This window comes from Dendrobates tinctorius, unplaced genomic scaffold (genome assembly GCF_039654945.1).
Source record: "Dendrobates tinctorius isolate UK_male_01 unplaced genomic scaffold, ASM3965494v1 ptg000016l, whole genome shotgun sequence".
Taxonomy (NCBI): domain Eukaryota; kingdom Metazoa; phylum Chordata; class Amphibia; order Anura; family Dendrobatidae; genus Dendrobates; species Dendrobates tinctorius.
In genome coordinates, this window is record NW_027361684.1 from 54,818,229 (window position 1) to 54,842,412 (window position 24,184).

Sequence of the window (24,184 nt, forward strand, 5' to 3'; positions counted from 1 at the left end):
ATAGTAAGATCGAGGTTAGCTTTCCAAATTGTCTTGTGCCTAACCACAGAGATGATTCTCATCTAGACCACTTAGCAGTGCTATATAATTTACGGAAATGCTCCTGCTGTTTGTCTTTGTGGGCTAAAAAAGGAATGAAGAGCAGGAATCCTTCTCTGTGTGCTGTGCAGTGTATGGCAAAGATTACAGCAGCTAGTCTCTTCCCACCAACTCAGAATGGATTGCAAATTAGAGATAAAGCATGCAGATTGGAAAACTGGTGAAAATAGAGAATAAAGTCATGTAAAAGCCAGAAATAGTATTATTCCTCCTCTGCACACACCGGACTGCTTATTCTAAAAAGATAATTAAACCTACAATCACCCTTTTATGTAAGATAATTTTTGTGTGAATTTTTTTTATCCCACCTATTCATTTGGCATGCTGTAATATTTGCTGCTTTGGAAGTGCATGGGAAGAAATGAAGAGCTGAAAAGCCCACACAGTTGTGTCTGGCAGGGTTAAAGATTCGGTGTCCAGTTTTAGCACCCCTGCTATCTAGTGCTTAGTTCCCTGCTATCCTGTACATTGCACTAAGATTTCTTTATTCTGCAGTGACAGACTGTGAAAAGCTGTCCTTACAATGTTACTTGTACTATAAAGTATTTAATGCTCTATAGGGATGTACGAAACAGCCAGGCCTTTTATAAATGGGTCAAGACTGAAGGCATTTATTTTCCTGCATTTTAGCTTGCTGATCTGGCAGAATCACTTATTTATTACTGCTAAGTATAATCCAACATTTAAAGGGAAAAATACTTTTTTTTATGTAACCTTGCCATATTATAGGTCCTATAAAGATGGTAATCTTTTAGTGTCCCATTGCGTTGAGACTCTGTAATTAGCTAATGCCATCAGAGGGGTAAATTTATTACCAATCATTTACTTCTATGGAGAGAATGTTATATCACATCGAGCGCATGGAAATTATTTAATATTACAAGGTTATTCCCATGTTCTGCATTTATGGGTGAGATAGACATAATAGCATCCATGCAACAACCACAGTAGGTAAGATTCCAAAAACATACGAGCATGGCCAAAGTACGCTTTTTCCACAACTGCAATACGAGTAAATCAGGTAAGTTCAGTTAGATGCCATGTTTTGTAACTTCTCTTCATTTACATGGGAGTTACTGAACCGGAGTAGCGCATTCGTTCAAAGCTGTTTCTGTAGCTCCACTGTCTCAAGGGTGTTACATCCCCCTGGAAGACTTGGAGTTAAGGGCCTGTCACACTAAGTGATATCGCTAGCAAAATCGCTGTAACTTGTGACGTTATAGCGATATTGTAGCGACATCACTGTGTGTGATACTTACCTACGACCCGCTCCCCCGCTGGTTATCGCTGATCGCGCGAGAACGTCCTGGACCGCTTCTCGACGTCAGCTTCCTGCGGCGCTTCCTGTGGAGAGATGAGCGTGGAGCCGGGCGGGAGGACGTCAGGATCACCTAGTGTGACAGGTAAGTAGCGACCCCCGTCCCCAGCGATGTCGCTGGTGAGATCTGCCTGTGTGTCAGCTCACTAGTGACCACTTAGCGATGTACCAGCGATCCTGACCGCGTCATATCGCTGGTCGGGATCGCTGGTACATCGCTAAGTGTGACAGTACCTTTAGACGGTCACGTCGGGTAATGAATCGCAGGTCTTCTTTATAGACGGTGTGATTTGTGTCCCATATTAACCCCTTAATGACAGCCAATACGTCTTTTTACTGACCTGAGATATAAGAGAATATCATCCCCATACAGGTTGACAATCCATCAGCTGTCAACTGTACACTATAGCTGACAACTTGCTGCACCAGCCACGATCAGTGTTGGCACCGGCCATATCTATTTAACCCCTTAGTTCCTGCTATCAAAAGTGACTACATCAAATTAATGGTTAATAGATTGTGGGGGCTTCTGCTTTAATCTAATTGACACACCGAGATCATGATTGTGTGGTCCTGATGTTTTCCATAGCAGTTCATGGCCAAATAGCGGCCTTAGAGTCTCCCGGCCCTAGCAGTCAGTTCAGAAGTCAGCGACATTTAGTTGGGAAACAAACACTTTTTCTTTCCTGCTATACCTCTTTGCATTAATTCCTGAAAATCACCTGAAGGGTTAATAAACTATCTGACAGAAGTTTTCAATATGTCAGGGGGTGCTGTTTTTAAAATGGTATCACGTTTGGGGTTTTCCAATATATAGGACGCCCAAAGTCACTTCAAACCTGGATAGGTCCCTCAAGAAATATATTTTGTAAATTTCCTTGAAAAAATTATTAATTACTGCTACATTTTAAAACCTCCTAAAAGGCTAACAAAATAAATTAGCATTTTTAAAATGGTGCTGATGTAAGGCAGACATGTGGGAAATGATATTTATTAATGTTTTTGTGTGGTATGACTATCTGGATTAAAGGGATAATCATTCAAAGTTTGAAAATTGCAATTTTTTTTTACATTTTTGTGAAGTTTCTGATATTTTTTTATAAATCAACACAAAACATATCGACCTAAATTTACCATTATCATAAATTATAATGTGCCACGAAAAAACAGTCTCAAAATCAATGGGATTTGTTGAAGCATTCCAGAGTTATCACCACATAAAGTAACATTGGTCAGAATTGAAAAAATTGGCCCCGTCACCAAGGGGTTAAATGGATTTAGTTTCTTTTGGTGCTACAGAGGTTATTGATCATTTCTCTGCTGGTCAGAAACATGCCGCTCCATTTCAGCTGCTTCTGATCTGATCATTACCTCTTTCTATATAAACTGGTCATACCTTCTTATCCCTGCCGGTGAAAAATTTGTTTTCCTGTGCTGTGTGCAAAGCTACGGTAAGTGGTTGGAGTAGAGTTGTTGTAGAGGTGTTCTGTGGTTTGCTGTAGTATGTGTGTGTTTATGTCCTGGTCCCTGATCTCATTTAGTTTATTCCTCCCTGTTTCACTCCTCCTCCCTGTTGTTAGTTAGTGCTTTTGTATGATAGAGGTTTTGTTGGGAGGGAACAGAACAGGGTTTAACAGGAGCATAGTAAGGTTGGAAACTTGAGCCTCTTTAAATGGGAACTGTACTTTTAATATACTTTGCATAAATCACTATTACTAGTGAATATAAGAAATTTTGCAATGTAGTTTACTTAAGAATTCTGCTTCTTTCTTCCCTTAGGAGCCATTTTTTTTCCTTCCTTTTACCTCCTATACTTATCATTTACTCTGAAAAAAAACTCCAGCTCAAATCTGTCTTGTGTGACGAAAGCAATCGGATGATCACAGATTCAATTCCCCTAAGGGGACTAAAAAATAAAGTACAAATAATTTCTGACATTTATTTCACTACTTAAGTTAAAAAACTATACAATTTGGTACTGCCGTAATCGTATTGACCTGCAGAATCATTTTACAAGGTATTTTTTTTTCTGCTCAATGAGTGCTGTAAAATCAAAACACAAAAAAAGGTAAAAAAAAAAGGTTGTCTACACCATACATATCTTTTAAGCTAACCATACAATATTTGTAATTCACTACCATTACCATCATTTTAATTGCTTGTATCATTTCTTCAATGTATCCTTCATTCTCTGATTATGCTACATAGTTGTGTTATGTGTGCAAATTTGTCAGAGAAATGTTACAGCACATAATGATGAAAGTTTGGAAATATAATTTTACATAAATTAAACCTGACAAAATCAAATGTCATTGACGTCTTTTGGAATGATGCATTCTATGGTGGCCATATGTACATTAGTGCAGAACACATCAGAGTCCCTTGTGGCTTCTGGCTTTGGAGGAAAAAACCCTCCTCATTCTTTCATATAATATTAGGCATAGAGAAGTGTAGTATAGCGCTATTATGGCTCTATACAACAAGAGGCTGTGATACAACCAGGTGGATGTGACATCAAGATGAATATTTTTATTCAGAAACACGCTTGGCACCATTTATTATCTTTGGTGACATGGACATACTGTAATTATTTCAGTTTTTTGTCATGTTAGTGTAGGTTTATGTTGTCGACATGACAGTCTGGTCTGGAGAATTGCAGTGTGATTTAAAGTAAAAAAAAAAAACATGAGCAGTTGTTTTCATTTGTGATTGTTGTGTCCCACGAATGGGACCAACCTGTAATGTATATTCTCTGTGTTGATTTTTTTCCTCCAATCAGCAAAATTCCCTGTTGTTGCTAGGTAGAATTAGACTGTGTGAAAATTGTCCCTATGTCCCTCCCGTAGTTGAGCTCTGTATTAGGTTGCTCCTCCCTTCTTCAGTTTAGCCTACAGCAGCCATTACTCAAGACGCATGTGTACTCCCCTGTACAGATTACTCCTTTTTACCTACTGTCCATTGTAAACTAATACAAGATTTTGGAAAAAAGCAGTATCGTTTCTCCTGGTCTTTCTACAGTTGCATTGCTGGTGGAGTTAACCTATCTGCGGATGCCTGGTGGTGTGAGTACGAGTTATGCAATTATCTAAGAAGCTGATAGTTAGAACGCTTGGGATTTGCAGTCATCAGGAAGAGGCAGAATAGTGATGTGTAGATAAAATCCTAATGATTGCCCTTTGACTTGTTATTATTGTTATGTTGTATGACTTATATAATTGATTATTGTAATTGAGTTATTCTTTTATAACACAATTCAATTTCCATTTTCAATCATAGCAGTAACATGGTACAATACTGACCCTTTGGAATATGTTTAGTAGTTATCTAGCAAAGCTCCTTAAAGGGTAACTATATTTTCAAGTAACATTTCAAAATAAGCTGTCCTGTGTGTATGTATATTTGGACTAACATTATTTATAGCCATTATATCATATTTATACTGGATTTTCATATTTATACTGGATTCTCACCAGTTTTCACCTTTACAGGCTCTCATAATTTGCAAATGACTCTGAGCTTGTGGGTGAAGACTACCTTCTATGATGTATCATATACGCATCACAGCCCACAGAAAGGGATTCCTGTTCTTCTTTTCACAGTTAGCTTACAGAGAGAAGCAGAGTCACTCCTCCTCCACCCTTAGAGTATATTGGGCTGTGCTACTGGACACCACTTTTAGCCTGCATCCTATATTGTTTGAGAAAGATGGATTATGAGCTACACTGACGAGCAAAAGGATAACATTGTTTGACTTGCAACTATTTAACATATAATTAGCTATGCAGATTCTTATCATGTCACTGCATAGTTACTGTTTTGCTCCTAAAAATCTAAATTTAAATTTTTAGTATGTTGTTAGTATTTTTTAAATCAACCTTTGGCTTTCAACACTGCCTGAATCCTTCTCGGCATATTCTCGATCAGATTCACACAATTCTCGACCAAAATCTGATCCTAGGTCTCTTCTACCGTTACCAATGTTGGTGCATACTAGTCAACTCCTTTCGGTAAGTATACAGTTTTTTTCTGAAACTATACCCATGCGTGTTCGATTGGGTTGTGGTCTGGGGACTGTAGGGGCCATTCCAGCTCCTCTACTTCATTGTCATTGAACCATTTCTTGCCAATCTCGACGTATACTTTGGGTCATTGTCCTGCTGGAACACTGCCGTCGTTTTCATATCCATATTACTCGAATGTACGAAGTAACTCGTCTTGTCAGGTACTCACATATAACTCAGTATCGAGACCACCATCGATCCTGGTCAAGTATCCAACGCCTTTGCTTGTGAAACAACCCCATATCATCAGGCTTTCTCCACCAAACTTGGCAATTCCTTCAGTTTCTCGATCCGTTAGCCCCTTTTCCCCTTGTTTCTTCCAGACCCATTTGCACCCAGCAGAGCCTGGTCTATTGACTTTCGTCTCATGGCTAGCTTCTTACATACGCAGCCCCTTTTTCCCTTGTTTCTTCCAGACCCATTTGCACCAGGCAGAGCCTGGTCTATTGACTTTCGTCTCATCGCTAGCTTCTTACATACGCTTTACGAAGAAGCATACCTCTGTATGTCTGCATGGAGAGGTACAGTAAAAACCCAGGCACCTCTATGACTGCCCAATCATTGCCCCATACAGAAGCCATGTGCATGAGTTCTATTAATAATGGTATTGTAAGCTATAACTTACTGAATGTCATTTGGTCTTTCGACCTTGAGAAAGGCGCCGGTACAGCGTCAAAACACATTTATAAATGCCTGACCTTAAGTTCCAAGGCTCCTCATTTCCCACAGCGCAGCCAACCTGACTTAATTCTCTCCATTCTGGTAAATAGCTTCCTAAATATTTCAGATCTCAACACACATACATGTAGCTATTTTTTGCATGTGGTCTTCACATTCTCTAGAAATCTCAGATTCCATTCCATTGTGCTGGAGTATAAGGAAATGACCTTCAGACCGCTGTGTTCATATTGTATTGGTGCATCCCAGCTATTTTATATTGGTCAATCTGATTAGAATGTCCGGCAATGATTCATTTTGGATGTTCTCTCTCTCTGTGAAGCACAAGTGGTCAGCAGATGTTGAAATTACTATTACTCTCTCCTAAGGCAGGTGACATTCATCAGGAAATGAATTGCTATCCTGCTTACTCACATACATTACTGCTTACTATCCTGCTTACTAAGACACAGAAAACTCTGTATAATATGGTGGGATTACAGCCACACATCACTTCTGTGCTACCGCTGTATACTGACAGTGATACGACTCAGCAAACAGCTCTTGTTTCTCTTTATTATATTTTCCACATTGTGTTCGTGTTGCTTTTTTTGTATGTACAACATTACCTATCAAAAGTCAAACGCTGGTTCACAAATTAATTTGAAATAATGCAATAAATTGCTATTTTGCATTGCAAGCTCCAGTTGCTGTACTAAGTTATGAAATTGTCGTGCTTCCTTAGTGGCTGTCATGCCCAAATTAAGGTGGTGGCATAGTAAGCAAAACCTTAACCATTAGATATGCAAGTGGTGGAGCAAGGGTCAAAGACGAAAAACATATTCTGAATCCATATTATAGACGGGAAGATTTGTTTGTTTTTTTAATAACGTGAAGATAATTGCATTTTATTGCACACGGTATCTAGTTAATATCATCATTTTTGAACACTCCCATCCATTTGGTTCAGGAATAGAAGGTCCTATTATATCTCCAAAGTCTTACCTAGATGGTCCTGGAAGATGTGTAGGTGTCTTCACACAGGTTGTTCTTAAAGCCTGTTTAGATAACATTTACCTGACTGCCCAGAAACGTATATAGGGATTACGGTTCTGTTCTTCAGCCTTTTGGTTATGTATACAGACAGGAAAGCTTCAGGAATAAGTAATAAATTATCCTTAGATCTCCATTAACCCGACAGAGGCTGGAAGAGTGTCCTTTTGGCCTCTATGAGGATTGATAGCAGAGTACACTTTCATTTGAAGAGGGCAAAAAGAAAAAAACGAACAACACTCGTATACGATGTTACCATGGGAATTTATGGGCGTTGGAGTGACACATCAGAGAATCTTCCTGAGTTGTACTACCAATAAAAGATCCAAACGCGGTATACAAATAGAGCCTGACCTACATGTATCTCAGAAGATCTGCACACAAAACTATCATGTGCAAGGCATTATTTTGTTTGAGTGGGGTTAGAATGGGAGCATTGTGTCAGAATAGCTGGAATTTACTCTTAACGGACCCGGTCATCAACTTTAGACCTTGCCTCACGCAATACCTGTATGGCACCAAAGTGATATTCCAGTGCTAAGAAATCCCATTCTGAACATATCTTTAGAAGGCTGGAAGTTCCTTGGCGGCTGACTGATTCATATACAGTGCCTACAAGTAGTATTCAACCCCCTGCAGATTTAGCAGGTTTACACATTCGGAATTAACTTGGCATTGTGACATTTGGACTGTAGATCAGCCTGGAAGTGTGAAATGCACTGCAGCAAAAAAGAATGTTATTTCTTTGTTTAATTTTTTTTTAAATTGTGAAAAGTTTATTCAGAGGGTCATTTATTATTCAACCCCTCAAACCACCAGAATTATGTTTGGTTCCCCTAAAGTATTAAGAAGTATTTCAGGCACAAAGAACAATGAGCTTCACATGTTTGGATTAATTATCTCTTTTTTCCAGCCTTTTCTGACTATTTAAGACCCTCCCCAAACTTGTGAACAGCACTCATACATGGTCAACATGGGAAAGACAAAGGAGCATTCCAAGGCCATCAGAGACAAGATCGTGGAGGGTCACAAGGCTGGCAAGGGGTACAAAACCCTTTCCAAGGAGTTGGGCCTACCTGTCTCCACTGTTGGGAGCATCATCCGGAAATGGAAGGCTTATGGAACTACTGTTAGCCTTCCACGGCCTGGACAGCCTTTGAAAGTTTCCTCCCGTGCCGAGGCCAGGCTTGTCCGAAGAGTCAAGGCTAACCCAAGGACAACAAGGAAGGAGCTCCGGGAAGATCTCATGGCAGTGGGGACATTGGTTTCAGTCAATACCATAAGTAACGTACTCCACCGCAATGGTCTCCGTTCCAGACGAGCCCGTAAGGTACCTTTACTTTCAAAGCGTCATGTCAAGGCTCGTCTACAGTTTGCTCATGATCACTTGGAGGACTCGGAGACAGACTGGTTCAAGGTTCTCTGGTCTGATGAGACCAAGATCGAGATCTTTGGTGCCAACCACACACGTGACGTTTGGAGACTGGATGGCACTGCATACGACCCCAAGAATACCATCCCTACAGTCAAGCATGGTGGTGGCAGCATCATGCTGTGGGGCTGTTTCTCAGCCAAGGGGCCTGGCCATCTGGTCCGCATCCATGGGAAGATGGATAGCACGGCCTACCTGGAGATTTTGGCCAAGAACCTCCGCTCCTCCATCAAGGATCTTAAGATGGGTCGTCATTTCATCTTCCAACAAGACAACGACCCAAAGCACACAGCCAAGAAAACCAAGGCCTGGTTCAAGAGGCAAAAAATCAAGGTGTTGGAGTGGCCTAGTCAGTCTCCTGACCTTAACCCAATTGAAAACTTGTGGAAGGAGCTCAAGATTAAAGTCCACATGAGACACCCAAAGAACCTAGATAACTTGGAGAAGATCTGCATGGAGGAGTGGGCCAAGATAACTCCAGAGACCTGTGCCGGCCTGATCAGGTCTTATAAAAGACGATTATTAGCTGTAATTGCAAACAAGGGTTATTCCACAAAATATTAAACCTAGGGGTTGAATAATAATTGACCCACACTTGTATGTTTAAAATTTATTAAAATTTAACTGAGCAACATAACTTTTTGGTTTGTAAGATTTATGCATCTGTTAATAAATCCTGCTCTTGTGTGAAGTTTGAAGGCTCTAACTTATTTGCATCTTATCAAACCTGCTAAATCTGCAGGGGGTTGAATACTACTTGTAGGCACTGTATATATTTCTTCATTACTCCCCACCCAACACCACCCTCTATTCCTTAATTGACAGCCCTTTCCTCTGTCATGCTAGAGGCTTAGCCTGTGAAGAACCAGATACTTCCAGTACGTATAACTTAAATTAAGCATTATTTTGTTCATTAAATCAAATAATTTTTTCCTCTACAGTATATAATTTTTTTTTTTTAAATATTCAGCAAGTGTTTCTATATGGAAAAATGATTTCAAAATATCAATCTACACTGCAGATATCCTGTGTGTTCTCTTCCCTTGATTTCATGCTCCACTTCCTCAGCAGTGACATTATCCAATAACCCAGAACATCTAGCTCACTTAGGATGATACAACATGTCCAAGGAAAGTGAATGTAAAGTGAGTTTTCATTATAACTGTAATGCGCCTATGAAGTGTAACACTATAAATGGTGACAGACACCTGCACGACACTATCACGTCTGGTTCAGTGGAGTTACTGTTAGCCTAGGGAAGCATATTTGAGCACTCAGGTGGAATATTTGAAAACTTTCTTATCATTGCAGAAACTTATGGAGGAGGAATTGTGAAAGACATGATCATTTATTTTTCATTGTGATACTGGAGATATTTCAAGTATTGGTTGTTGAAAAATTAAGACATAAATGTGTAGATTCCACTTCCTTGTCGACAGGGCCGGACTGACCATCTGGCAATTCTGACAAATGCCAGAAGGGCCTGTCTGGTCGTGGGCCGCCTTGTCTGCTGAGTTATTAGCAGAATTGGTGTTCTAAAGACGCCAGTACTATTAAGAGTTGTGACAGAGCACAAAGTCGCTGACTCCATCACTTACCCCAGCAGGCCATAGGTATCATTAGAAATATTGGTCTTGTAGTAAATCTTGCTTTCCTCCATCCTGGGTAACATTAGTAATATATCCCATCTGATGCTATGGGACGGGGATATTGCGGTCTATAGCAGTTCACCAATACCTTAGATAAGGGGTGGGAAATTTTCCTATGAGGCCACATGAGAGACCCTGACTGTCGTGTTGCTTATAGCTGAAGAGCCCGGCGCTGCCTGGGCATAGTAACTGTGCTGTGGTTAGCTATAGCAAATTATAATTATTCTCCATCCCATAGTCCCGTGCCCATATACCCATCATACATATCCACGATCCCATAGGCCCGTGCCCATATACCCGTCATATACATCCTCCTACCCATAGTCCCATGCCCATATACCCATCATACATATTCGCCATCCCATAGTCGAGTGCCCATATACCCATCACACATCCTTCATCTCATAGTCCCTTGCCCATATACCCGTCATACATATCCTCCATCCCATAGTCCCATGCCCATATACCTATCACACATCCTCCATCCCATAGTCCCGTGCCCATATACCCGTCATACATATCCTCCATCCCATAGTCCAGTGCACATATACCCATCACACATCCTCCATCCCATAGTCAACCATTATGACATCATAATGAGCGGCGGGGCTTGCAACCTATGATGACATCAGCGTCGCCATGAAAACACATAAAGAAAAAAAGTATATGCACACAGATAGGGATCACCACAAGGATATGATAATCAAAAAGTATCAATTTTATTAATGGACACAACAAACAGACACTTTGTTTAAAAACAATTAAAAAGTCTGAACAACCAGACACTGATAACAAAACAAAGACAATGGGTCATTTTGATAAATAGTTAAACACTATGGGTCCCAAGGCCAACCATTCAGTATAATGCCAGGTATCTGCTAGTTACCATAACCTAGGGTCTATCAAATCAATTGTAATGACAATCATGACCTTGGATCAAAAAAATACCATATTATCAATAACTACTATGGTTACATAGAGATTCTACATATGCCATGAATAGAAAATTGAATACTTATCATGTTGCCAACATAAATAAACATACATTAACAAGTCCCTTTCCCTAGTATGATATCACCTGGTTTCTGAGGATGAACAAGCTACCGGGTAGGTTACATGGGACCCCCAAACCATTGTCCATTAATAAAATTGATACTTTTTGATTATCATATCCTTGTGGTGATCCCTATTTGTGTGCATATACTTTTTTTCTTTATGTGTTTTCATGTCAATCCATTTATATACACTAGGTGATCCCACCTACATTGACATTGTGGATGGTGCCCGTTTATTCTATATCTTGTCAGACATCAGCGTCGCCATGGCAACCATTATGACATCATACTGATGGGCGGGGCTTGATACACACACACTTTTTCCCCATTATGTAGATAGGGGCAAAATTGTTTGGTGAATTGGAATTGGGGTTAAAATTTCGCCTCACAACATAGCCTAGGACACTCTCGGGGTCCAAACATGTGACACTGCCAAATTTTGTGGCTGTAGCTTCGACGGTGCGGATGCCAATCCCGGACATACACACATACATACATACATACATACATACATACATACATACATACACACACTTGAGCTTTATATATTAGATATTGAGCAGAATGCAGTATGTTGAGCAGCAGCTACTGTTAATACATAATAAGAAAGGGCTTAATGTAACATGTATTCTTACCGGCAGATGCTAAGCAAAACCATATCATTTACTGCTTTTTTAGAAAATTTATAAAAAGCAGCAAATCGTACTGCTCCTGTTTTTCAGTCTTAAGGACATTGAATAAGTATAGATGTATCTATATCAACAGCTCCCCCACACAATATGATGTCCCTACAGTGCCTCACACAGTATTATGTCCCTACAGGCCCCCAGGCAAGTGTGATGTCCCCACAGTACCTCACACATTATGATGTCCCCATGAACAAGTCTGATGTCCCCACAGTATCACACATTATGATGTCCCCACAAACAAGTATGAGGTCCCCACAGTATAATGGTCCAGAGCCCTTCGTACAGCATTATGTCCCCAAAGCCGCACAGGCAGTATTATTTCCCCACATTCTTTTACACAGTATTATGGCCCCACAGCCCTTTATAGAGTATTGTGACCCTACAGTGCCACACAGTATTATGTCCCCACAAAGAAAAATGATGATTCCACAGCCCCTCACATAGCATGATGTCCCCCCATCCTCTCACATAGTATTATGTCTCCAAAGCCACTCACATTGTTATGGTCCTCCCACACAAGTATGATGTCCCCACAGGCCTTCTCACAGTATCATGGCCACATAACCCCCTCACACAGAATTTTGTCACCACAGTAAAATGTTCCCACACCCCTTCACACATTATGTCCCCACATTTCCTCACACTAGTATGATGTTCCCTCAGTTCTTCACACAAGTGTGACATCCACACAATACCTTACATAGCTTGATTTCCCCATCAGCTAATAACAGACATTGATGCTGCCACTTCCGTGACACACTGTGCAATCTCATCTTGCCAACACCAAACTTGATTACGGTGTATATTTGTGTGTTTTGGGCCACAATTTTTTTCTGCAGCACACAGTATTTTGAGGTACAAAATGGGAACACAAAAGTTATGATTTTTTTTTTTACATTGCAAATATTTTACAAGTAAGTAGCCCTAGAAAAGAATGACTTTGTGTAAATTATCCTGGGGTGTTTCAGTTCAAAGGTAAACGTTTCAGTTCAATATACTATATTCTGGCCTAAGGTAATCGGATTGTTGGTGCTCCCCTGACATCTATCAACGAGGGCACATGCCCCGAGTTCTATGTCTTTATCTTGTTATCGCTTAGCCCCATTTGTACATCAGCCAGAACGTCTTCAGCTTATTTTCTTTATCATAACTTGTAAATCCAAATTAGCAGAGAAATCTAGATGTTTTCCATCAGTTGCTTTCATCCATACAATTATTTGACACCTTTAAGGGTGATGGCATCTGCATCCAAAATGTCTTTTATTTAAACAACATATACCCGCGCTCTCTCAATGTCCAGTTTAGTAAATTCTTGTATTTTCAATAGGTTAATACTGCTTGAGCGTCTTTTCTTACAGCTCTGGGTTGTGTCGTTCCTCAGTTATTCTCGCTAGAAATGTATGAATACAGTAAATTGATAATTGGGTGTCAGGGGCGCATCCCGTTAACAATGAATGATACCGCCTGCTTGTAAAGTTATTCATAAATATTCAGGAGGAATAACAGAGGAACTTTACAACATAGATGAATCCTACACGTGCCCATGCCGATTATGCTTCCTGTAATTCAGTTATGGTCCGTCATGTTCAGTCCCACTACTTCTAAATGAAAGTATGAAATCTATCTGTATTTTACTAGTGTGTCGTGGGCTCCCGGCTTCATCTTATACAAAAGCCCCAATTGCATGATTTTTACTTGGATAACTATGCAATGTATGAAAAAGTTATTTCTATAAGTTCCAAAAAATTGACATTAGATGCTTGTCATGAGATGATGTTTATTGGCTTTACTCAACTCTGATATTTATGTTCACCCCTAGCAATTAGCGCACACAATAATCCAGTGGGAAGAGGCGTTCTTTATTGTGTTCATCTGTGACTATGAGCTCTTTTAGAACTAAAATGTTAAGTGCTTTCTTTTATATTTCTGTTCTCGTGAAAAATATCAGTTTGCATTGTATTCAACCCTTGCTGCTGTTTCAGTTAAAAATTAATCATAGGAAACAATGGAAGATCTTACTGCCCTGCCTGCTTTACTTTGGGTTAGCACATATTATCTTTACAATTATAATAAAAGGTATTACCAGAGTAATATTTCTTTATCTATATGAAAATCAAAGACTTTTTCTAGCATCCTCTGATAGGAGGTGCCTTATAACTGGCTGCAAGTGCATGAAATAAAAGTCTCAATGTTATTTGAGATTACCTCTTATAGATGTTCCAGGATATCTTTTTTAGGGCCTTGTGCCCTTATTTACAGATTATTTTGTATTTTAAATGTTATGACATGGAAAGATCTATTTTTGCACAGAAATATGTTGCCTCCGGGATAAAGCCGGGTAGTAGGGCGTGTGCCCTGGGTTTTGGTTGCCACTCGCTCTTATAAATATTCCGTAAACTAGTGGATCAGGAACATCGGTGGCAGGAGAGTGGTGAATGGACAATATGGAAAGCATGGTTTGCAAATTGGGAAGTATATTATGTTATTATTTTATTTCCTAAAGAGCCTAGATGGTTATTTAGTGAAACTAATTTAAAAGGTGGCTCATCATGGTTGGAAAGCTTAGAGGTACTCTTGGTACCTGTAAATTCTATTCTATATTTTCATTAGATTTGTATAAAAAAGAGAGAATAGGTTGTATGGTCTGTTTTGTGGTCTTGCTTGTATTAGAAGCATATTTTTTACCTCTCTTCATTCTCTTCATGTGGACAGGTGAGCGAACGAGGAGGAGAAGATGTCAAGTGGCCTTTAGTTATATACCACAGAATGAAGATGAACTTGAACTTAAAGTTGGGGAGATCATTGAAGTACTTGGAGAAGTAAGGCTCAGCTTTTATGGTTCCGAATGCTATGCTTAAAGCCATATAAATGCTTAAAGGGGGATGCTGAGTCCCCAACAATAGTTAAAATTAAGAAATAGAGGTGTTCAGTTATGCAGTGCTCTCCTCCAAAAATTAGGATAGTCTATGGACGTTTCATGTCTTCAGTCTTGGAGGAGAGCAGCTCTATGTTGAGTGTTGTTTTAAAATAATACTGAATTCCATTGGTTGTACATGTTTTGCCTAGAGAAGTAGATTGACTTTGTTACATGTAATTCCGTCTGTCACACTACACTCTTCCTTGATGTGGGCAGTGAAACAGAAAAAGCACAACAATATGAGGATTTTTCTTCCAAAAAGGTACAAATTTATCAAATATACAATGAAGAACAAGCTTAAATGTTAAAACCTAGTAACCTCAGATGTGAGAGACACAGTTGGCTACAGACACCTTCATGCACTCCCTGCTGGTATAATGCATCATAGAGTTATATAAAATATTAAATTTAAATAAAAAAGAAAAATAAACAGCCTGTAAATAATAGGTCTTGCTAAGGGTATTAAATGCAGTTAATTAAAGTGCCTGTTCATGATGCCCCCTGAAAAAGTGTGGACAAAATGTGCGTCGGGGTGGAGGGACATGGCACTGATTCCACACACCCTGTAAGTATAGCCTGAGAGGTTTAGTGCCTGTTTTCATTGCACTACAATTTGTCACTTGTGGTTTATTTGCCTTGATAAGACTGACTTGTTCACCCCAAACTTATAGGGTATTCCTATGCTAATACAGTTGATTATTTACTCCACATAGGACTTGGGCACACAACTAAAATCTTACCTCAGCACAGGCACTTTAACTGCATTTACTACCCTTAGCAAGACCTATTATTTACAGGCTGTTTGTTTCTCTCTTTTATTTAAATTTAATCATTTATATAAATCTACTATAATGCATTATACCAGCAAGGTGTGCATAAAGGTGTCCGTAGCCAACTGTGTCTCTCACATCTGAGGTTACTAGGTTTTAACATTTAAGCTTGTTCTTCATTGTATATTTAATAAATTGTTACCTTTTTGGAAGAAAAATCCTCATATTGTTGTGCTTTTTCTGTTTCACCTCCCACATTATGTAGGAGTGTAGTGTGACAGACGGGATTTATATGCATGTTTTAGCACAGGACATTTTTTTTCTTGGATCTTTGTTTGATATAAATGACATTGTTACATGTAGTAATATCAAGGGCTAAGCATACAGAAACCCATTTACTCATTCTTTAACCAAGGATGTGAGTCACATAAAGAAGAGAGCACCTGGAACTATGCTTTATTATTTTCATAATTACGCTTATGTACAAGTAATTGCCACCTAGGTCTGCATTCACACATCCATTCAACATGTCTGTGTGCTGTCCATTGTTTTTTTTGGCAGCACACAGATTCAGAGTTTCATTGATCCATACATACAGTACTTGCATTTTAAAAATGGATTTGTGCTACTGATCCATGAGACTCAAGGCATGTTATATTCTTGCTTGTTTTGTGGATCAGACTTGGGGAATAAAACCATTGACAATCTGTTAAACACTGATGAAAAATAGAAGATATACGGTACTTTGTAGTTCCATCAATGTTTCATCTGTTTTTCCACATAAACGTTGGTAAGAGTCACTTGACACAGTCTACCTGCATCTGTTTTACACAGATGTAAAAATACCATATTTGGCGCACCTACGTTTTAGAGGAGGAAATTAGAAAAAAATAATTGAAGCAAAATTTGGTCAATTCTGCACTTAATATACCCAATCCTGGTATATATGATCCCCTCGTCTCCATCCTGCTATGCATGGCTCCTCATCCCTATCCTGGTATGCATGGCCCTTCATCTCTATCCTGGTATACTTGGCCTCCTCATCCCTATCCTGGTATGCATGGCCCCTCTCATCACCATCCTGGTGTTCATCACCCTCTCATCCCCATCCTGGTGTGCATGGGCCCTCTCATCCTTATCCTGGTATGCATGGCCACTCTCATCCCCATCCTGTTGTTCATGACCACCTCATGCCTATCCGGGTATGCATGGCCCCCTCATCGTCATCCTGGTGTGCATGGGCCCCCTCATCCTTATCCTGGTATGCATGGCCCCTTTCATCCCCATGCTGGTGTGCATGACCACCTCATCCATATCTGGTATGCATAGCTCCTCTCATCCCCATCCTGTTGTTCATGACCCCCTCATCCCTATCCTGGTATTCATGGCCCCCTCATCCCCATCCTGGTGTGCATGGGCCCCCTCATCCTTATCCTGGTATGCACGGCCCCTCTCATCCCCATCCTGTTGTTCATGACCACCTCATGCCTATCCTGGTGTGAATGGCCCCCTCATCCCTATCCTGGTTTGTATGGCCTCCTCATCCCCATCCTGGTATGCATGGCCCCTCATCCCTAGCCTGGTAGGTATGTCCCCCTTATCCCTAGCCTGGTAGGCATTGACCCCCATCCCTTTCCTGGTGGGAATGGTCCCCCTATCATTATCCTGGTTTGATTGGCCCCCATCACCATCCTGGTATGCAGGGCCTCCTTCTCTGTCCTGGTATGCCAGGCCCCATCCTTATCCTGGTATGATTGGCCTCCATCCCCATCCTGGTTTGCAGGGCCCCCATCTCCATCCTGGTATGCATGGCCCCATCCTTATCCTAGTATGATTGAACCCCATTCCCATCCTGGTATGCAGGGCCCCATCCTAGTATGCAGGGCCCCCATCCTGGTATGCAGAGCCCCATTCTTATCCTGGCATGGTTGGTCCCCTTCCCCGTCCTGGTATGCATAGCCCTATCCTTATCCTGGTATGATTGGCCCCCATCCTGGCATGCAGGGCCTCATCAGAGAAACATATGAAAAAATAAATCATTACACTTACCTTCCTGTGTTCCCTTGCAGCATCTTGTTCCAGTGCCAACAGATTCTTTATGCTTGTAAGCAGCATGGCAGGGACGTCATGCGTCTGCTTACAAGCCGAAGGACATCTCTGGTGGGACCCTGTATATCAGGATGTGGGCCAATGATACCAGGATAAAGATGAGGCCCTGCATGGCAGGACGGGGATGGGGGCCAATCATACCAGGATAAGAATGGGGCCATGCATACCAGGACGGGGATGAGGGCCAATCATACCAGGATAAGGATGCGGCTATACAAACTGGGATTTTATTATAGAAAAATGAATATTCATGGCCTTCCACGCCCAAGAGTGTGGAATGCAGTGAATATTCATTTCTCTTTAGCAGCGGGCATGAGAGTAAGCCACAGCCGCCGTCTGCCTCCTGTGACCCGCTGCTCCGCCGCTGCCTCTCCCTCACCACAGCCAGAGCAGGTACATCCAAACTATAAGACACACACCCCATTTTCCTCCAAATTTTTGGAGGAAAAAAGTGCGTCTTATAGTCCGAAAAATACGGCAGACCTGGATGTGTGAATGTAGCCTAAGCGCTTGTTCAGACAAGTATGTTGTATGTACTATGTGGGTTATGTTTGAGCACCACACAAGCCAATGTTATTAAATAGGGCTGTCCAGTATGCACTAGTCCCTTCCGAATTTTAGATAAGACTGACTCATTTATGTCTATGGATGTGAAAAATAGAAATGGATCCCATACGGATCATTTGTATTGCATCCATTTTTTTACAGTTACATTACAATTATTTTTAAATGATGTATAAAAAAATGTATGACATACAGATGTTAAAACAGACATGTGGATGACTCACAAATGGTATACAGAGAGAATACTAATGTGAAAAACAGACGTACCGATGACAATGAGAATCATCCATTTTTTTCTGGATGAAAATTGAATAAATTTTCATACGTTCGTCTAAACCCGACCTAAAGGTAATATATTTTTGGTACAATAAAAAAACTGTCTTCCATGTTGAGATTTTAGGAGTTAGAAAATACATATTCAGTCAGTAGAACTGATACCACACAAGATTTATTGCTCTAGGGGAAGAAATAACTTTTTTTTTCTTTTATGCAGTCTGCTTTTATGTTAATTGTGAACGGTGGGTGTTTATTGAGTGAAATGGCTTTACTATTTTTATTCTTAGTGTGCCTTATATGTAGGCGTTCCCATGGAGTTGCTGATGTGTGGGTTTTAAGTCAATCGCATACAGACCTTTTGAATTTGCAATAATTAATTAGAAACTAACTTATGTTCAACTTGCTCAGAATGTATTTTTTAGTAAGCATAACTTGGTGATTTAAAGGGCACTTCACCAAAGCATTACATGGCAAGCCTAAATGAAATGCAGAAGCTAGCTCCTCAATGCCAGTGTTTTCTCTCTTAAGCTGGAGTCACACATAGCAACTTACCAGCGATCCCGACAACGATATCAACAAAAGTTGTGACTCAGCAGCGATCTTGCTAGCGAGATTGCTATGTGTGACGGGGCCTTTACTTTCTCCATCATAACACAGGCAATAATCACAGGCTTTATTGGGGCCTTACTGTTCCTACATATTCCACACAGAAGAGCTGCCATCCTGTTTCCTGAACCTGGATCCCTTCTGCAAAACTTTGATTTTCCTGCATTTTAGAAATAATTGTTAGTCTTTAATTTAGATAATGCCATTATCGATCAATTCCATCCATACATGTACATTACCAGTGATTACATGGGCACTGCTGCTGTGTCCTTGTGTTCAGGAAAGGGAGTGTGGCTTTAACTGACAGTCACACTATTACTTCAACTCCTAGCGTTGGAGATAACTGTGATCCTGTCTACATAACATCATAGGACAGATATAACTCTGATCCTGGCTGCTTAAAGGGAATCAGTCAGTGGGATCATCCCTCCTAAGCTGTCTAAATGGGCATGCAGGTCATAGGAAGCTGAATAATATAATGCCTTGATATCTACAATCCAATGTCTTATTCCAGAGAAATCCATGTTTCTCTTATATGTAAATGAGCTGTTCAGGTTCTATGGGCCATACACTGATCTGCATGCGAATCTGCCTACAGAGATTATTACGAATAAAAGGTGGAGTTACCAGTGTGAGACATGTAACTTACACACAACAGGAGAACTGAACATTGTCTCCTTACAAACACATTAGCAGCTGCAGCTCTCACAGCTCTGCTGCATTACACCCCTGTCTGCCTGTGAACTGGAAGCTGAGAGGAACCTGCAGATGTGTCAGGTATAATCACACACAGTTCTGCAGTGAGGTCAGGAGAGCACAGAGCGGCCATTAAATGTCTCACAGTGGTAACTCCCCTTCATCTAAAATAATCTCTTGGAGGCAGATTCTCTTGCAGATCAGTGTCCGGCCCTTAGGCTGGAACAGCTCGTTTACACATTAGGAAAATGTGGATTTCTTTGGAATGACACATCAAACTGTAGATGTCAATGTATAATCATATTCATCTTCCTATGACCTACATGCCCATAGAGACGACTTAGGAGGGTTCATCCTACTGACAGATTCCCTTTAACACCAAAGGTTAGAGATAACTCTGATCCTCTGCTTAACGCCAATACTCCATGATCAGTGTGATCATAATCCTGTCATCTTCAGCAAGCTGAGCACTGGGACTGGCAGAGAAGTTCTGATCATTTTATGTTCAACAAAAGCCCTAAAAGTCGATCACTTTCTCTTGTTAGTGCAGCTTTAGTGCAGCTTTCCTTACACTCTGACCAGCTCTCCAGTCCATACAATGGCCGCTGGTGGAGGAACATGTGACCAGACTTGTCATCAGCCTCCTCCAGTAGATAAGTAGCTTACCTGTGTAAGACGTTTTATAATTGGCGGAGGCTGATGGGCAGGTCTGGTCACGTGTTCCTCCACCAACAACCATTGTATGGACAGAAGTTCTGGTCAGTGTGTAAGGAAAGCTGCACTAACAAGAGAAAGTGGCCGACACCTTTTCCTGAGAATCTGTCAGTGAGCTCGGTCTGACAGCCTAACAAGAAAGTTTGTCTCTTATCAGTCTTTTTCTGAGCTCCACTCAGCTGATTTATGGCCACAGACTGTATTAAAAAATTGGTTGTTCCAGGAAACAGAGAGCCTGCAAAAGCAAAATGATGCAAAATTTGTAATAAAATCCAATAGCAAAAATGATTTTTAGCTCAAAATACTTTAAGGAAAAGGAATTCTCCTAAAGATGACCAACCCCTTTACGCTCTAATCTATGTTAAGGCATACCATAGATATAGGCAGTAACAATGTTATATACAAGTGTTTCTCACAAAATTAGAATATCATTAAAAAGTTAATTTATTTCAGTTCTTCAATGCAAAAGGTGAAACTCGTATATTATATAGAGTGATTACAAGCAGAGTGATCTATTTCACGTGTTTATTTCTGTTAATGTTGATGATAATGGCTTACAGCTAATGAAAACCTAAAAGTAATTATCTCAGTAAATTAGAATACCGTATATACTCGTGAATAAGCCGACTTGAGTATAAGCCGACCCCCCCCCCCTAATTTTGCCACAAAAAACTGGGAAAACTTATTGACTTGCGTATAAGCCTAGGGTGGAAAATGCAGCAGCTACTGGTAAATTTCAAAAATAAAAATAGATACCAATAAAAGTAAAATTAATTGAGACATCAGTAGGTTAAATGTTTTTGAATATCCATATTGAATCAGGAGCCCCGTATAATGCTCCATACAGTTCATGATTGCCCCATAAGATGCTCCATACAAAATACACCCCATATAATGCTGCACAAAGGTTAAGATGTTCCATAGATTGTCCCATATGCTGCTCCTAAGCTGCTCCATAGATTATCCCCCATAAGATGCTCCATAGAGTCTGCCCCCATAAGATGCTCCTTAGATTATGCCCTCATAAAATGCTCCATAGAATATGCTCCCATAAGATGCTCCACAGATTATGCCTCCATAAGCTGCTCCATAGATTATGCCCCATAAAATGCTCCATAGAATATGCCCCCATAAGATGCTCCATAGATTATGCCCCCATAAGATGCTCCATAGATTATGCCCCCATAAAATGCTCCATAGAATATGCCCCCATAAGATGCTCCATAGATTATGCCCCCATAAGATGCTCCATAGATTATGCCCCCATAAGATGCTCCATAGATTATGCTCCCATAAAATGCTCCATAGAATATGCCCCATAAGATACCCCATAGATTATGCCCCATATCCTGCCCCATAAAATGCTCCATAGATTATGCCCCCATATGCTGCTGCTAATAAAAAAAAATAAAAATGACACACTCACCTCTTGTCGCTGGGGGCCAGGTGCCGGTGTCACCGCTGGCTCAGGACCCCGGCACCTGAGATATTCACCTGTCCCTGGTCCAACACTGCTCGCCGCTGTCTGCCGGGTCCTCTGTCAGTGACTGTTTAGGCAGAAGGTGCGGCACGCACTAACTGCATCATCGCACCCTCTGCTGCCTTAACGTCATTGACAGAGGACACAGCAGACAGCGGCGAGCAGCGTTGGAACGGGGACAGGTGAATACTGCGTATACTCACCCCCTCCTGGAGCGGTCTCTGCAGCCCCCTGCTTCTCCCACAGTATCCCTTCCTTCCTTCAGCGGTCACGTGGTACCGCTCATTAAAGTCATGAATATGCGCATACTTATGACTTTAATGAGCGGTACCATGTGACCGCTGAAGGAAGGAAGTGAGACTGGGGAGAAGCGGGGGGGCTGCAGAGACACCCCCACTCCCCTTCCCCGTCGACCCCCTGGCATATATGACTTGCATATAAGCCGAGAGGGGGACTTTCAGCCCCAAAAAATGGTCTAAAAATCTCGTCTTACACGCGAGTATATACGGTACTTTATAACACCAGCTTGAAAAATGATATTAAAATCCAAAATGTTGGCCTACTGAAATGTATGTTCAGTAAATGCACTCAATACTTGGTCGGGGCTCCTTTTGCATCAATCAGTGTGGTGTGGCATGGAGGCGATCAGCCTCTGGCACTCCTGAGGTGTTATGGAAGCCCAGGTTGCTTCAGCCCATCTGCATTGTAGGTTCTGGTGTCTCTCATCTTCCTCTTGACAATACCCCATAGATTCTTTATGAGGATAAGGTCAGGCGAATTTGCTGGCCAATCAAGAACAGTGATAGTGTTGTTTTTAACCTCTTAACGACTGCCGATGCACCTTTTAACGGCGACAGTTAAGGGTACTTATTCCTTAGCACTGCTATTTAACAGCGCTGAGAAATAAGTGTATAGCGCCCCCCCATCGTTTGAAAATCTCCCGGGTCTCAGCTATCAAAGGTAGCCGAGACCCCGGAGAACATGATTTGGATCAGTTTTTATCGTCCCCAGTGTTGCGATTACTGTTATTCACCGAATAACGACAACCACAAAAAAAACCTCAGGTTTCCCATTTATTTCTCTCTCCTCTGATATGATCTAGCACATTAGAGGAGAGAGAAATAGGGTCCCCCGAGCCACCCAGTGCACCCGCTGAGATCTGCCGGACGACACCCAGCAACAATTGGAGATTTCTCCCATTGGTTCATTTTGATCACTGTGATAGACCCTATCACTGTGATCAAAATAAAGAAATAGTAGATCAAACCCCCTTTATCACCCCCTTAGTTAGGTAAAAACATAAATAAAAATTTTGATTTATTTCCATTAGGGTTAGGGTTGGTGTTATAGCTAGGGTTAGGGATAGAACAAGGGTTAGGGTTGAGGCTAGGATTAGGGTTAGGGCTAGCATTAGAGTTTGGCTAGGGTTAGGGTTGGTGCTAGTGTTGGGTTGGGCTAGGGTTAGGCTAGGGTTAGGGTTGAGTTAGAGCTAGGGTTGGGCTAGGGTTAGGGCTGAGGCTAGGGTTAGGGTTGTGTTGGGGTTACAATTGAGATTATGGTTGTAGTGTTGGGGTTACGGTTGTGGTGTGAGGCTTATGGTTGTGGTATTATTGTTAGGGTTGGGTTAGAGCTAGGGTTGGGCTAGGGTTAGGGTTAGGCTAGGGTTAGGGTTGGGTTAGAGCTAGAGTTGGGCTTGGGTTAGGGTTGGGGCTAGGGTTAGGGTTGGTTTGGGGTTATGATTGAGGTTATGGTTGTGGTGTGGGGGTTGGAGTTGTTAGGGTTAGGCTTGTGTTGGGGTTAGGGTGGTGTTGAAGTTGGGGTTAGGGTTGGGATTAGGGTCAAGGGTAGGGCTGTGTTAGGGTTGGAGTTAGAATTGTGGGCTTTCCACTGTTTAGGTACATCTTGGGGTCTCCAAACCCGATATGGCACCCATCATTGACTTCCAGCCAATTTTTTGTTCAAAATGTAAAACGATGCTCCCTCCCTTCTGAGTCCTGCCATATGCTCAAACAGTGGCTATTCCCCACATATGGGGTATC

At 41.1% G+C, this 24,184-nt stretch overlaps 1 protein-coding gene across 3 annotated transcripts in view; it reads left to right on the forward strand.

Annotated features, from left to right (window-relative positions):
- SH3KBP1 (SH3 domain containing kinase binding protein 1) overlaps positions 1-24,184 on the forward strand; it is a 585,247-nt gene that overhangs the window by 327,761 nt on the left and 233,302 nt on the right. For 2 of the 3 annotated variants that reach the window (XM_073565874.1, XM_073565873.1), the window contains exon 4: positions 14,726-14,832. The exons of the other annotated variant lie outside the window; for it this stretch is intronic. In XM_073565874.1, coding sequence (XP_073421975.1) covers positions 14,726-14,832 — 107 coding nt within the window. The remainder of the gene's footprint in view (positions 1-14,725; positions 14,833-24,184) is intronic. 3 annotated transcript variants of the gene reach the window in all.